This window comes from Anopheles moucheti, chromosome 3 (genome assembly GCF_943734755.1).
Source record: "Anopheles moucheti chromosome 3, idAnoMoucSN_F20_07, whole genome shotgun sequence".
Classification (NCBI taxonomy): Eukaryota; Metazoa; Arthropoda; class Insecta; order Diptera; family Culicidae; genus Anopheles; species Anopheles moucheti.
The window spans coordinates 49,477,663-49,493,797 of record NC_069141.1 but is presented as its reverse complement, the minus strand read 5'-3'; the positions used below and the strand labels follow the sequence as shown (position 1 = coordinate 49,493,797).

The following is a 16,135-nucleotide window of genomic DNA, read 5'->3' as shown; positions in this document are numbered from 1 at the left end:
AGATCAGCGAAGGTTATTTGCAATGCAATTCCATCTGACTAACGATCGCATTCCGGTTCGATCGGTGTTTTCCAAAAATAGCAGTATACTATTGATAAAGCCTCAGATGCAAATACAACATCTATACGGTACGGTACACGATACTTGCTACGCGATTCTACCATCTCCGCCTCATGTTTACCACAGGTGCGCACGGATGTCGCGTCCATACTCTGCTACACTATACCTGCCTATTATATTCTTATTCTTGCATCTTCACGATTGCTCGCAATATTTAAAAAGCCTAGTTGTCGGATTTATTTCCATGATGTTCTCTTGAATGTTTCGCCATGTTCGACTTACTGTGTGTATGTGTGTGTGTGTGTTTTGCTCATAAGATCATTTCCATCAGCGAACAATGTTTATGTTATTCTTGTCGGCAATTGCAACGGACGATAATGATATTTTTATATAAGTATTGTTAAGTATACATACACCTACAATTCACAAAACAATTGCGGTACCAATGCACCTTGCGTTAACTTAGGAAATGTTTCCAGCTGTTGATTTTAGACGAAATCTCTTCAATGCAATCGCTTAGTCGCATCAATATAAGCTTAGCCCATTAATACCATCTAATATTTGGACGATGGAACTCATACTACAGATAATGGAAGAAAACAAATTGGTCAACAAATTGTAAACGCTATTAAAAATAAACTCATATCACATTTCATTCATATTATGCTAGCCATTCCAAGCTTAGTTACGATTAAAATTTACACATTACGTTTTGGAAGTAAGATACCATTGACACAACATAATACGCGAATTCCGTAAGCGAATACGGTGACACAATATCACAACAAATCTCCACAGTGATATAGTTGAAAACGTTAGGCAAAGTGTATGTTCATTCGCAGTTCATTTTCCATCCAATAGCTTCGGCGAAAGGCAGATGGGTTAGGGAATGGGATGAAAGTTTACAAACTATAAATACTCTCATGACTTTGGGGAAGGCAATCCAAATAGTTAAACTCATATTCATAATACTAGATGAGTTTATCGAGCATCTCTATGTCAAAGGGAGACCATATCGAGATTGAGTGGGTTGTTGTGACGGACAGTACAAAACATCAATCCCTCGTGCTTATTTCATATTCAGATTAACGAGTTGCTGTTCTTTTAGTGGTTTCATTTTATAATGCAATCCCTTCGTTTGGAAAGGTACATGTTTAACAATTCCTTTAAATATCAAATGAGGTTCCTTGCCATTCATATGCATAAGCACTCGTTACGTTTTCCTAAACCTTTCCATTGAAATTAATGCTAAATTCTAGTTTTTTCTCCACGTTTGGCTTTTCTAAACTATGGCTAAATATTTGGCTTTGAATAACGAAAATCAAATACATATTCCAATTTTTCCATGTCCATATCTGTCACCTCAGAAGAAAATACAGAACCCAGTTTGAGTTCATCCATATCGCACAATTAAATTAAAGTTAAAAATACAACCAACGGCATATACAAACGAAATTAAGGTTGGTTTTTCTTCTCAAAATTTAAAATGGTATTTCTGATAGACAAAACAAAATAAAAACAAACAACACCTAAATAGTAAGAACAAAAACAAACATCAATTAATTAAAAGTCAAAAAGAATAAATAACTAACGAATACATAAAAGCATAAAAGGATGAAGGGGTAAAAGGATAACGATTTTCATTTTCCTATACATTTGACAAAAATCAAACCTTCAAACTGCAAGGAACATGAACGGAATACGGCCGATAAAGGCAAAATATATCTTACTTTTTAACATGATTAGGTATCCGGGGTGGCAACACAAAGTTAGCATGTTTGTTCGCTTTTCTTTTCCCTTATTTCTCTACAACGCATTTCTAGTCTACTTTCGTTTCCTTGTCATATCATCTATACTTTGGCTACATGGTTTATCTCATCGGTCAGGTCAGTTTATGATTTACTTTTTCTTTGTTTCCTCACTTACGTTCGCTCTATCTTTTGTTAAGTATGTTATATTTTATTTATGTTTGTTCTGGATTTGATTTTGCTACTAATGTTATGAAAAATTGGTCCAAAAATCGTGCTCATTCTGTGTGCTACGAAATCCGTTCACTGGTTTGATTCAATGATGTAGCGTTAGATGCGTTCGCTTAGTTGCAGTGCTGTTCAGGCAAACTGTTCAGGTGCGAAGATCGGTTTTCTCTTATTTCCTCAATCAATGGTACAGCTTCCTGCACCACAAAACATGGAAACAGGACAACAATTCAGTGTTGAAAAGAATGCTTAGATGCTAGTGTATGTCGCTTGTTTTGCTAAACAACAGCCTTTTCCTTTAGTGAGAATGCAGTAGAATCAACGGACTATCGATTGCGACGGACATGCCATAGCGGCAGCAATGCATTATTCATCTCGGCTTTATTTTCCGGCCTCGCTGGGAGAAATCTTTTTCAATCCGCTTTTGTTAAAATTACAAATCGATTGTAGCAGTGCGCTTCGGTTACCGCTACCACCGGTAGAGTCGTCGCCGGAAATTGACTTCGCAAGCTTACCTGGCCCGCTGGAACTGCCGGCATCGGGTGGAAACAGCGGCAAGGACGAGGGAGGGCCCGGAATCGGTGGTGCCGATGGGGGTGGCTGCGGGGAACAACTGCCGCCGCTGTCCGTTGCATGCGGCGGTGGTGACATCAGTGCTTCCTGCGGTGAGGTAATGCTGTTTGCGCTGTCAGATTTCACGATCCCACCGGTCGAGCTCGATAGATGCACCGTGGCGGTCATACCGGACGATGCCGTTGTTGGCGGACCGTTATTTAGTTGCAGAGAGTTTTGTGCACGCAGCTTTGCCTGTTTCTGCTCATGTTTCTATGGCAAAGTATCAATTAAATAAAATAAAGCGAATCGAGATATCACGAGTAGAGATTAGAGTAAAACCAATAAGGAATGGTAGAGGGATTTGTTGTACTAGTACAACCGGTATAAATTACTCACAGCTTTCTGTTTAATTTTTTTCTTCTCCTCCTCGGACGTCATCATCTCTTGCACCCTAACCAAACGCTTCTGGTTCTTCACGGAGCGCTGTTCCTCACGGACACGATTCTCAGTCTTTTGAACTGCCAGCTTTAGCTGCTCTTTGGCGTTGGTAGAGAACTTTAGATGTGGCTTCTGAACAGCCATGGTTGTCGCGTACAAATCGTTAAAATGGCCAGCATACTCGCCGAAGAATGGGTGCGTTGTCAGCTGATCAAGCGTAGGAAGCGACGACTTACAGGCATCTTTCGACAGGATCGATTCCAATAAAGATTCTACGATAACACCAACAACGATTAATAAAAAAAACGAGCCACACATATACCTTATCCAACTTCAACTTACTTAAACTATCCGGACAGTCGCTTATCTGACGTGCGTAAGAGTCCTGCAACGGATAACCCATGCACATCTCGTACAGCAGATGACCGAATCCGTACACATCAATCGCTTCGCACGTGTTTATCTTACTGTGCTGCACGAAGAATGGCCGATAGAAGGAAGGGACGCCAAAGATAAAATTCTCCACATCCATCAGCTTCGCAATACCATCGACCACGATTACGTTGCCACAGTGCACATGCCCGCACGCCATACCTTTCGAGTGAAGGAATCGAATCGCTTCCAGTATCTGCCGCGCATACAATGCTAAATCTTTCAACGGCAGCGGTGTTCGCCCTTTCGGGCTGCCGTACTTCGATAGGAACGGATTGCACGGGCTGGCAGAGCAGAGCACATCCTTCAGACTGCCCTGCTTGTAGAACTTTCGTATCACTAGTGCGCCGCTATCGTTCGAAGCAATGTGCTCGATCGGTACAATATACGGATGCTGCACACCGCCAAAATTTTTCAGCACCGTGTGGATATCCTTCTCGTCAATGTACCGATCGGGGCCGAACTCTGTCCAGCTCAGGATAAGATCGTCGCGTCCGCTGTGGTCCCTTGTGCTGCTGTTGTAGTCCTTCTCGGTCGAGGTAGTCACGCAAACCTGCGTCGTGTGTTGCTTCCCATGCGACTGCGAGCTCGATTTGATCAGATGGTGCTTGGTCGTCGAATGACCCGGCGAATGCTTGTTTCCCTGCGGTTTGTGTACCACCTTGAAGTAATGCTTTCGCAAACGCCACCCGATCGGACCGAGCGACTGTCCCAGCGTGTACACGCCATCGGTGCGCAAGCTCATCGACGCATACTGCAGGGCCAAATCTGTCGAAATGAGCGTACGGAAACATTAACCAATGGTTCGGTCAATACAAATGGGGGATCGTCTACCTACCATGAAACGGCGTCGAGTAACTGTCCGGATCGATGAACTTTTTGGTTGGTAACGATGATGCCAAAATGGGATTCATTAGTACCTGATTTATATACTCCTGTAATGCGTTCAACCGTTCAGCTATGAAATCTGGGCGCATATTACCTAGAGCGGGAAAGTCACAGAGGACAGGAAACCGGGTTGGGAGGAGAATCCGGTGTATGGGGCAAGGTTGTAAATTAAGGACCGGAAGCAGGTTAGGTTGCGAAAAGGGCGTAACGGTACAAGGAGAGAAAGTAAAAGGAAGAGATAGAGACAATGTGATCCGATTAAAACCGTATCTGTAATGAAACTGCTGTAGCCACATGGTGGCAAACTGAGTTCTGAGCTTTGGTCAGGACGGGACCCTGGTTGGTGCCGTGAAGCACAAGAGCGAGAGTGGTGCCCACTTTGGTATCGAACAGAACGCTATGAATCGAATCGGGTTAGTGAGAACAACACAGGCACCACTCGCAATGGAGGCGTTGCAAGGAAAAAATAGTAACATCATTTAAAACGTATCCTTCTACAGTGGCTACTCGCCTACAATGCTACGCCTTGACGATTGCCAAAGAGCTCGTACAGTGCGTGGTATTGGTTTAATATTTACAAAGATATAACTTGTGAACAAATTCATTAACTTTTCTATCGAAGTAAGTAATACGCTCACTATCGTAAAGCAAACTCGCTATGGTTTTTACTAATAAACTGCATAAAATTGAAAACGACACTGCATCTTATATGCACGAGCATTTCATAAATAGGAAACAATACAGAAAATTTCAAGTTTACAGAATCTCAGATTTTCAAGTGCAGATTCAAAACTTGTGCATTTTTGAATGGGAATTATATCCTCTGAGTATATATCCTATCATTTCTGCTTTTCTGTGGCTGCATTTACCCGTAGCTTGATAATTTATCCTGCGTACGAGGGATTTGGTCCGCATAGGATTTTGGACCACTTCTGTTGTATGACAACCGGCGCGACTTCCAATACACAACAATGATAATGATAAAACAATGATAATGATAATTCCCATACAACAATACAATTGTACTACATAGTTCCTATATATGAGGCATGCACTGTACACAAGGACGTCTGAAACATGGTACACGTACACACCATCACCACACACATACACACCACGCATCAAGCATCATCCGTCCTCACACTGAAAAAGGGAAATGGATGCATCGGAGAGAGCAACAACAGCACTACCCCGGCTACCATGTGCCGTGACCGAAAACCGGAAGAGCGGAGGTCGGTGCGCATGAAAAGCAAATAGCAAACGGCCTCCTAGCCACCAAGGATATTGACGCCCGATGACGGTGAGGACGACGACGACGACAGAATCAAGGAGAAACATCGGGGTGTGTAATGTGTAAAACAAAAACATCTATCGATCGCAACCGGACTTCTTGCTGGTTTTTCGTGTAGTGCGTGTTCACACCTTCCCCGGGAGTACATCGAACCATCCTTTCCTGGCGTACGCTTTTTACGTTATTACTATATCCAACTGGCGCCAGGCAGCTGGTTTTTTTTTTGTCTGAGCAAGCCATGGTTTACAGCCGACTGAGGGTTGTTTGGGTGTGGGTGATGGTGCTGTTTGTAAAATAAAGTGTGTTTTTTTTAATTCCTATAACGTCACTCTCGCTCTTTGAATGACTTCTGCGCTTCACATCCCGTTCAATGGTGGGGGGCACTACAAAAAATATGGGAAAATTATAACATACTTATGAACACTTTTAATCCATGTATTAAAAGTACAATAAGCCCGGGAAGGAGAGGACGGGAAACGGAATGATTTCTCGCAAACCTCCTTCCCTGAAAAACGTACCTTGCGGCCTTTCTAGTGCATTTGCAGTGCAATGCATTGAATACTCTTGTACCACCACTTACCAATTAGCTTCTTGCCGGGGAATGATAAATCGATCCCTGAAATTTGCAAACACTTGTTGAGCGAAGCAAAATCATTGTAGCGCCGGAGAATGCGCCAGCTGTTTTCCGGGCACGGTCCGCGCTGTACTCGCAGCACATACTCCTGTGTGTATGTTTCCATTCGTTCGTTCGTTCGTTTGGTCGTTTTTGCCGGGTGACACACATATTACAGGTGATGGAAGGATTTGGTGGAATGGTTGAAAGAAGTACACATGGTGGAGACAAAACCGATAAAACAAAAGCATGTCGGGACGAAAAGAAACAGAAAAAACGGGATAGCGTAAGAACATGGACGTGTAGCCAGAAGGGGGGGGAGGAGAACTAAAAGAAACTTAAAAGCCACCGGAAGCCGAAAAGATTTTCCATTCCGCTCTGGCACACCGGTGTGCGCGTGCAACTAGGTGCGGTGTGTGACTCATCAACATCATCATCCGTTGGTTCGGGGGGTTTTTTTTTTAGCAAGGCTCTTTGTTCCGGTCGCCTGTAGACCAGGCTAATATGCAAAAGCATGCTACACTATTGCTGCGCTATACGACGTGGCCAATCGATCCCAATCGAGATGGAACACCATTCTACGACACCGGAAACAGCAAGGGACAAGAGACAACACCGAAGACACACACACGTACACCCCCGTCCAATCGAGAGAAAGTTACTTACCGTATGCCCGTTGATGTTTTGTGCTGTTTCGATCGTGCAGCAGCAGGACTCGGTGTCGTCTAGGGTAACCTTTGTCGTGGTTTCAATTTGCTCATATAGTGCCATTTGTTGGACCGGCGGTAATGCAGCAATCGGATATTTTTTCCGACCTCGGAAAGCAAACAGAAACGGAACACAGAACCGCTGGTGTTGATCCTTGCCACATCCAGGCTATGCGACTATGCGACTTAGCGTCGGAGAAATCGGAGGCCTTGGGTGCCTTTGAAGCGAACGACGGAACTGCACCTAAAAAGAAGAGTTACGACGGATGGCACACACTGCACTCAACGTTCGATGAGAATGAAGGAACTGCTTCGGTTAACTGGATATCTTCCACTGTTCCACCTTTCGGGTTAATGTCCTGATTGCTTTCACCCGATGGGGGAGGCGAACTGTACTGCTTACTCCCAACACTGCAGCAACCGGATCTAGTGTTTCACCGGGAACACTCCCAGGGACGTTAACACGCGCATATAAACGTGTACACTTTTTCCACCGTACACAACCTGCGCATCTTCTCTTCCACGGGGGGACTCTTTCGGAGGCCTTGTACTAAAACTATTCCTCGTCCGCTATTTCATTTTTCCACCGTGCATCAAGGGTTTGGCCACTGGGTTGTGCTTTTCGCCTATGACGCACTACTTGCACGGTTTCGGAACGATTGCTGGTAACCTTTTTGACGGAACCGTGGCTATCACACGGAAACCAGCATCTGGAGGTTTTTGTCGTTGCGCCTGAAGACCTGGACTGAACGGAACTGCACTGCATACAAATGACCGAGCAAACGTAGGACGAAAACAAATCCGCCTGACCGTGTGGCACACTTCTGCACTGCAGAATCGCACGAAATGAACGTGTAGCGAAAAGCAGCGATAACAGCAGCAGCCGAGCAAATCACGAACGGAAAACAAAAACACAATTGCCTTTTGCTGCTCTTTATCTAATGCATATTCTTATGGAACTGGCCATCCCGTAGTTTTGCATCGTTGAACGAACAGCACTACAGTTGATTTCTATATTTTACGATTGTTTTACGATACACCAAAATGTTGATTGATTTTTCGGTGTAGTGATGGCCAGCTTCAGGTCGGAGCTATCGTTCCGAACCAGAGGTTCTTGTAATCCGCTCCAATCAAAACATATTGGGACGGTCAGGTAAAAATATTTAAATTGAAAATTGGTTCGTTGCAAATAATAAAAGGATACGATTGAAGAAAAAAAGGCAATAAAATATGATTTATGTGTACGATATTTTTACTTCTTGCTAACGTTTATTCTCCCCGAACTCTTTTTCCAAATCGTCCAAAAGCATGGAATTTCTTCTATTTCCTGTACCACGTTGCAAAGCCCACTAATGTCGTGGTACTTGCCCCGGATGGCTGATTGTGCCTCTCTTGTAATATTTAGCCGTTGCATTCACTATACTAGACTTTAGCGAAGCAGTTACCGATGTTTCCGGAGCCGATTCGGAGTTTTCCGCCTTAAGCACCGCGGCACAGCGCCAATTCTTTAAATAATTCACTAAAAATATCAAACAAGCATATTCATTAATTGCTGCCACTAGCTGTAGTCCTGAGCTCTTCACTTACTTTTCCACATTCGAACACATCCATCATCACCAGTCGAGGCTAGCATCGTCCCCGTGATGTTCCATGTTACGCGCCATACAGTGCAGTAATGGTCGCCAAACTGAGCCGCCGGTTGTATTTCCAGTCTCGAGTTAGCCGTCGGATCGCTGTTTAAACAATAAAACATAATTTAACTGTTCGCTTGGCATTGGTAGCGTTTCCTTTGCAACTTACAGAATTGGTTTAAGGTTGAATATCTGAACATCCTTACTGGCGACGGCCAAAATGTGATAACTGCGCCCCACATTCGGTGCGAACGCTATATCATGCACCGGTTCAGTGATGGAATTTATCGTCTCAGTTTTCGCCCAGCGCCTTGCATTCTCACTGTATTCAAATATGAACACCTTGCCACCGGTACTTTGCGACGAATCATCACTTCCTGCAGCAATCATTGCGGGATGCAGCCGAAACATGGACGGATTCCACGTAAGACAGCTGAGCGGAATCTTTACGCTAATCTCGTGCGATAACGTCCACTGCGACAGGTTCATGATGTCCGGTGCTTCGTAGATGCGGATAACGCCATCCGCTGAGCATGCAGCTAGCATTAGGCCTTGCGATTTTGGTGCAAACTTCACATCCGTCACACTCGTCCGGGAATCAACCAAATTGGTACGACGTACCCAGCGCTTAAGCGGCGGCATGGCCGGGTTGGTCTTTTCTCCCACCGTTTCCTCCCAAACCGAGACGGTACGGTCGAACGAGCTGGTTGCCAGTACCTGTCCAAATTCCGGGTGTGCCCATGACAAACGCCAAACCGACCCGGAATGTGATTTCCAGCTAGACGTTACACTCCACACGCCCTGCTCGTTTTGATCCCATACCTACGAAACACGGAGTAAGATTAAACAACAACTCAAAGGAACAGCAGTGGTCCGACAGCCCGGGCCAGATGTAAACAACAGTGGTCGCGCGCGCTTTTTCCTTACCTTCACGTACTGGTCGCTGCTGCAGGTTGCCATGCGTTGCCCGTAGTAATCGTACGCCACATCGTGGATTACGTCTTTATGTTCGGTGTGGATGATTTGCGTTTCAAACATTATTTTCCCTTCTTCGAAACTAAACGTGCGATGCGCTGGTTTTTGCAACTTCTCGCGGAACAAATGAGAGTGTTTGACGTTTGTAGCTGCTCGTTTGACAGCTAGCTGCGAACGGGACAGAGAAAAACAATCATTCAAACGCGCCTGCAACAAATCGCAAATTGTTCAATGAGAAACAGTGCTTTGGTGTGTGTATTTACGTGCAAACTATTCCTCAAGTATGGAAAGCTATTTTAGATCTAATAATCGGTGAATAGTTTTATGTTTAGGTAAGATCTATACATTTTGTTCAACCGCTCTCCCGGGCAACTGGTCGCTCTCGTGGTGCTGCTGCGCGTTGCGTTTGACGTTTGTGAAAACGTCAAGAAAAGGAAAACAAATAAAATTCCTTCCTCCACGCAAAGTACGTTTTCTTGTGCCCTGCAACGGGATCACGGGTGGAAATGAGGCTTTTCTGGCCGTACGCGAGCCAACTGTAGTCGTGTCTGTGCCCACAGTATTACGCACCGTCCGGAGCGTAGCGTCGTGTGTTGGACGGAACGTCGTTGGAGAGTTTTCCCCGGTGTGTTAGGAAAAACTGAAAGGCCAACGTGTGTCGATATCTCGCAGAAAGCCTAGGAAAATCGATTATCCAAGAGCAGAAACAGGCTTCCCGGTGGAGCTGTTCCCCATAGCGAGCGCACAGAAATATGGAAAATGGTATGTAGTCCTTTCGTGCTGTGCCTTATTGTTTTGTGTTCTGTTTGACCTGCAGGTGATAACATATCCTTAGCTGATAATGTGGTGCCGGATTACAGTCGAGAGCTAGATGGTTAGGACAGGCCGCCATATGATAGCATGCCGTATATTACCGTTAGCCTAGCGTGTTTGGAACAGATGAAGGAGGAAGCCTGTGTTGAGATGGTGGGCCCTGCTGGCATCTCTCTCTTGTTGGAGGCGTCCGCCGATGCTGGTGCTCGCTTCCACCCGTGACGGCATAAAGTTGTCCAATTAATATGGGCCCAGCCTTACCGACCAATCACGAACGATGGTGTGATGTTCGGCGGCGCGTCACCGGATCAAACCGACATGGGCATCTTTCGCTAGTGCGCACAATACCATCAGCCATACAAAAGTGCCAAACTAAAATGACACGTGTGTGCGTGTGTATAGGGAGGGACAGTTGGACAACGACGTGTTGTGCCGTGCCCCCGGTAGTTTACGCGTTGATTGCATCAAATAGATATTGCAAACAGTGATGGTCCCCCCGGACAAGTGGTTTGTAAAGCAGATAAAAGCTCTTCAACGTCCACGATTCTATCGGCCTGCTATGAGTTGTAAGAAGGTGCGTGCATTCGCTGCATCTGCCTTTTCGAAGACCTCCATGTGCCGGCAGGTTATTCTGCTATTCGCAAATTATTGCCCCTCATTCCGAGTGCACTCGCTCTGTCTCTCTCTCTCTGTCTCTGCGTCTCTCTCTCTCGTAAACTTACTCTCAAGTTCACGCACACCCGTACACGGACCATCGTTTCGCAACGCCATTCGTAGTGTATGTGCGTTTCAAGGTCACTCATCCGTCGCGTACGGTGTATCCGTTACCGGTTAGTGTAAATAGTAAACAAAGCAAAAATAAACACCTTATCACCACTCGATCGCGCCCGGTGCATCAGGCTGCAACGGGTGGGGGTGTATGCAACTAGTTTGAGGGTGGGGGATTGTTTTCGTTTGGATGCACGTGGATTACTAACTGCGCCAACGCGTGGGAACGAAGCATCCATACTGAAAGCTCTTGTTCGTTGATCGTGGGCAAGCTTTTTAGGATAAGCATGAATTAGGATGCATTTCATTGATAAAATTTCGCCAATTTAATTTCGAACTATTATTCTTGTGCATTAAACTGTTGTTATAAGTTTAATTTTGATGATATAATTGTTAGGTCTTTTTATTGTAAGAATCCAAGTTAGCATATGCTTTAAATGATCGAAATTTGACAACTTTCTTCAGTTAATGGATAATGGCCACTACAAAATTTTAATGCAACTGCTTTTGTGGTGTTGTTCAAACTGAATTTGTCACAACTGACCAAAGAAAGTTTAAATGGCGAGACAGTTTGTATTCACCGGATATGGTCTGGTTATGGCTATATGATCTGGCTTCTTTTATGACTTCTTCTTTCTGAAGTAAGGCCAGAGTGCTAAGGACTAACCCCGTTCTGGTTAACCGACAACATAATCCGCGGAGTAATTTAAAGATGAAGATCAAAAGAAAAGATCACTTTGCGTTCCTAGAGGTTTCCATTGGCCAAACCACGAAGAAGTCAGAGGAAATGGTGTCTGAATAAGCTGAACTTTGTTAATAGATTTGCAATCGAGATAAGTGCGTAATGACTCTTTTGAGAAGTCATCCCTATGAAATTTACACTGTACACACAACACAGATTCTGCCACTAGCGTTTAGTAAAAAAAATCATCAATCACATAAAATACACTAATTTATACATTTTTAAATAAAATTTCATTCTTAGTAACAAAAATTCAATTATTATTTAAAACTTTGATTTTGATAAAATAAATAAAACACACCTCCATTGTAAATTACAACATATCCATTAAAAGATCGTAATCGATATTGATGAAGTGACATACATCTACTGCAACCCACCCATTTTTTTTTTTTGCAAAACGTACCGATTAAGTAATCGTTGGTATTAGTGTAGCTTGTCATACCCGCGGCCAAAACAGCCGATAGGTTGAATATGTTTTTGCTTCGTCGATTTCTGAGGCAGCTCAGCGCTATCAATGGTACCACCGGCTTGAACTGTGCTTCAGTTGTGATCCGTGAAAGTAGCGAAAAGGCAGCATAACGGGAGCGCTTTGGAGTAGGTTCGGTTCGGTTAGCAGCAGTCAGACCCGGAGACAGCTAAGTAAGTGTAACCGGTGCGTGGATGAAGCAAAATTTCGCAGTCATTAGGAAGCATTAGAATTTTATTGTCAAAAAAAAACACACAATTAAAAAGTTGTTTAGAATTGCCAAACATTAATAACATCACAGCGATGTTTCCCTTTTCCGTGAGTATGGCACGTTAGCGGAACGCAAAAATTGGGATAATTCATGTCCACAAAATGTCTGCCTTTAATTCGCCCACCGGAAAGCGAGTGTTGATTCGGTACGTGTGTATGGGTGTTCTGTGTGGCCAGAGAGTTATACCCGGGAAGGAGATAATAGTGCTTGTTATCATGATGGTACGAATCACGCCACCGCGGGAATAAAAATTTTTAAGTACGTCTCCGATGCACCTTTCCATGCCGCCGGGTTCTTCGGTAGAGCGAAGTTAGTCTTCGTCTTGTGTGTTGCCATCAGGCGATAAGACTCGATTAGGTCTAGTCGCGTTGTGTCGTGTGAAACACGCGTTGCTTCCAAGTGGCGGCAGTGGTATGCGCGAAGAAAGCAAGAATTGCAATCAGCTGATGGGGGACGTTCCTTTCAGTATCATGGCTTAGCAATCTTGGACCTTAACTGCGAGATTGAGATGTTTTGTTGGATTTATTAAACTGAATAGATGGATGCAAATGTCGAGCCAGCGTAGATAGATCAAATATAAGGTTCATAACATCATAAACTTTAGGTTTGATAGCACAACGCGAAAGGTTTCCCTTCATCGAAATACCTTCTATTGATCGTTACAATTTGCATCGAAATGTTCATTTCATTAGCGTGTAGCGTGGTCTCCGCACGGCAATTGAATAGTTTTGGGGTGTAAGAATTCCGGCAGTCAAGACCCAAACGCGGTGAAGACGTTTGCTACGGGCTGAAAAGTTAAAGCTCCGTTTCGGTGCACGATCATTAACGGTCTTACTGAACACATCGCGGCAGGGCAAAATCCGATTCCGTGGCAGAAGGTTAAAAGCGACAACCGTAATAAACCTCCGGGGTCAGTGCATTTAAATCGTGAGTACGTAAAGTGTTTTGCAATCGAAAAGCCGTAAGACGAATCGGGTAAAAACTTCACCTATACAACCGGGAGGTACTTCAGAGGTATTTTTTTCCGTTTGCGGGACATTCGTCAATTTCTTGTCCATTTTCCTGTACAGTGGCAGCTGGTTGGAACCTGGTTGTTTTGTTGTGTTCCATCTCTATTTCATTATGGCTCGTGTAAAGGCAATATTGTGATCGTTCAACATGATCAGTAAATAATAAACTATCGGCTTAGTTGATGGAACGATACGAACCAGGAGTGATCGCAGTCGATCGTATGGCCTTCTCGATCGACACTGTTCTACGGCCTGCGAAAGTGTCCTACACTGTTTGCATACCTTTTATTATTGATTTCAAGTGGAATGTGCAGGGAAATTGAATGTCTGCTTAACAGTTCCAAAGAGGAACACGCATATTCACACACCGGTCTTGCATAATTGATCCGGTTTCTTTGAGGGCTCTTCGGAATCGGGATGCTTTCCAGTTCGGTTCTCGTTTGCATGCCGTCTCGCCTCGTTACCACCCTCAAGGTTATTTTATTACCATTCAGGAGACAAACGGGAAGCAATTTAAACTATTAAAAGGAAACCAGTTCAGACGCTTTCGAGTAAGGCTACGACAGGTGGAGATTGAAAATAAAAATTGCAACTTGTATTGGCTGAGGTTCGGTTTTGTAAATGTATTTGAAAATTTGTAAAGAGCCCAGAATTCATTCTCTAATATACGAACCAGACACTGATGCGTTGTCCACCAGGTTTTTCATAACGACCTTGAGTTGCCCTGGACGTCTGGGATGAGCGATGCTTTGTTTTGGTCGATTTTCACCATCAGCCCTCTTATCAATCGCCTCTGACGGCATCAATTCCACGGTGCACATGTTCGGAACGCTGCTGACGATGACCGCTGGCGAGGAAGACGAAAAAATGATCAGCTGGAAGTCACTTTCGAATCAGTCGGATTTCCAGATTAGACGAAGCGGCGAAGTGAGAAGGTCGTCGATAGGTGAAAAGCTGCTGAGCTGTACACCCGACTGCCGATTAGCGTCGACTGCACAACTGATAGAAGCTATTTTACAACAAACATTCTCTATAGGTGGTATAGGACCTAGGCTTGATCGGCCGGGACTTACGGTTGGTGCATGTGGTTGGCACGACCTTTCCTGCCTTCACACCCGATAGCCGAAGCGTTTGTACACGACCGACCTCATCATCAGCAGGCAAGGCACAAGGCACAAGACCCTCTGCACGCGTGATCGGGCGGTCAAACTTTCGCTTAACTAGATCATTTTCACTCGAACCGGCGCCGGGTACGGACGCGGTCGCAATAGGTGTAACAGGTCGTCTTCCCGCACCAAGTTCAAAGGGATTAGGGAGTGGTTTAGTGTTGTATCGGTTTTGCGCATTGGAAGTACTGTGGCCTATTTACGGGCACTACGCAAGCGATATCTAACGGAAACGTAAGTTCCGCTGCTTCTCTGTGTGTTCTTTGAAGGGTGAATTAGATCGCTAATGCGTGCGAAGAATTTGGTGCGATAGTTTAATAACCTTGCTGCGAGTGGAAACTAACTGTGCTTGCTGTGTCGGTAACGAAAGAAGAAATATCTTTGCTTAACTATTACTGGGCAAAAGTACGTTTTGTTCTAAATCATCTTTAACCGTCTGCTAGAGCGACTAGAGCGCAACGGTGTATGTGAAACCCATTTACGAACATTTTTTGCTCGATCGCCCATTCGACTGCGGCACCAAGCGGGACATTGTTGATTATGTTACATAATGTGCAATCTGTTGCTTCTTCTCTTCCTGCTCGATTAATGGGCACTCCTGGTTGACCTTGTGCATCACCAACAGTTTGATCTTGAACGGTGCGAACGCGGAATGGCATGATTTCAGTGTCATAACGTTTGATTGATTGTTGAACAAGAAAAAAAAACAGTATAATCAGTGAAACATGGCAGTTTCTTTCGAGTGCAGGGATGTATTGTGAAAAGTTAGTCTTTCTTCTTTGAATTCTCTGCATTTACATAATTTCTAATGCTAATAGATCTTAACATTAATCGAAGTAAATCAAGTTCTCGTTATTTCGAGTCCTATTGGATATTTTAAATAATAATTTTCTTAGAAATGGATAAATCAAATGAACTCTTAATTTTTTGGCACTTAAAAATGTTTGAATAATCTGGCTAAAAACTGTAGGAACGTTACTTAAGCACATACGTATATTTAATGTCATTGATCATACTTTTACACTTTTTGTGTGTTTTGCGTCAATTAGGACAAAATAGTGATCGAACCTTCAAGTGCACAAAAAAAAACCATATCGCAATCAAATACGATTTCTGCTGGAGAAGCACATACCGACTTACCTTTTGACGTCATTCCCTTCAATTCACAGATTTCCGAATCGTCATTGTGAAGTCGTGAAGCGTTGACGTTGGGAAGAATCGTTTCCGGGCGCTCGGTTAACAACCACTGGGGGCACATTTGCATTGCTTGATTTTGAGCTGACCTCCGTAAAAGTGGGGTGGGGGTCTGCACGGGTGTTGTGGTCGTCCA

The 16,135-nt window shown here is 44.2% G+C and overlaps 2 protein-coding genes across 3 annotated transcripts; both read right to left on the bottom strand.

The window, feature by feature from the left end:
* Nucleotides 1–1,841: 1,841 nt before the first annotated feature.
* Nucleotides 1,842–7,968, bottom strand: LOC128301994 (PX domain-containing protein kinase-like protein). 2 transcript variants are annotated; one of them, XM_053038689.1, is made up of 6 exons: nucleotides 6,920–7,968; nucleotides 6,221–6,362; nucleotides 4,300–4,443; nucleotides 3,372–4,229; nucleotides 2,988–3,301; nucleotides 1,842–2,861 (listed from the first exon to the last, which is right to left on the bottom strand). In XM_053038689.1, exons 1-6 carry the CDS (start codon nucleotides 7,022–7,024, stop codon nucleotides 2,418–2,420), a joined length of 2,007 nt encoding a protein of 668 aa, XP_052894649.1. In that variant the 5' UTR covers nucleotides 7,025–7,968; the 3' UTR covers nucleotides 1,842–2,417. The 2 variants fall into 2 exon arrangements, with proteins under 2 accessions (XP_052894649.1, XP_052894651.1); XM_053038691.1 differs by having other exon boundaries at nucleotides 1,842–2,849.
* A 232-nt stretch (nucleotides 7,969–8,200) lies between these two features.
* Nucleotides 8,201–9,953, bottom strand: LOC128303153 (nucleoporin seh1). Its single transcript, XM_053040014.1, has 5 exons — nucleotides 9,912–9,953; nucleotides 9,519–9,773; nucleotides 8,761–9,413; nucleotides 8,548–8,693; nucleotides 8,201–8,479 (listed from the first exon to the last, which is right to left on the bottom strand). Exons 2-5 carry the CDS (start codon nucleotides 9,627–9,629, stop codon nucleotides 8,310–8,312), a joined length of 1,080 nt encoding a protein of 359 aa, XP_052895974.1. The 5' UTR covers nucleotides 9,630–9,773; nucleotides 9,912–9,953; the 3' UTR covers nucleotides 8,201–8,309.
* Nucleotides 9,954–16,135: the final 6,182 nt, after the last annotated feature.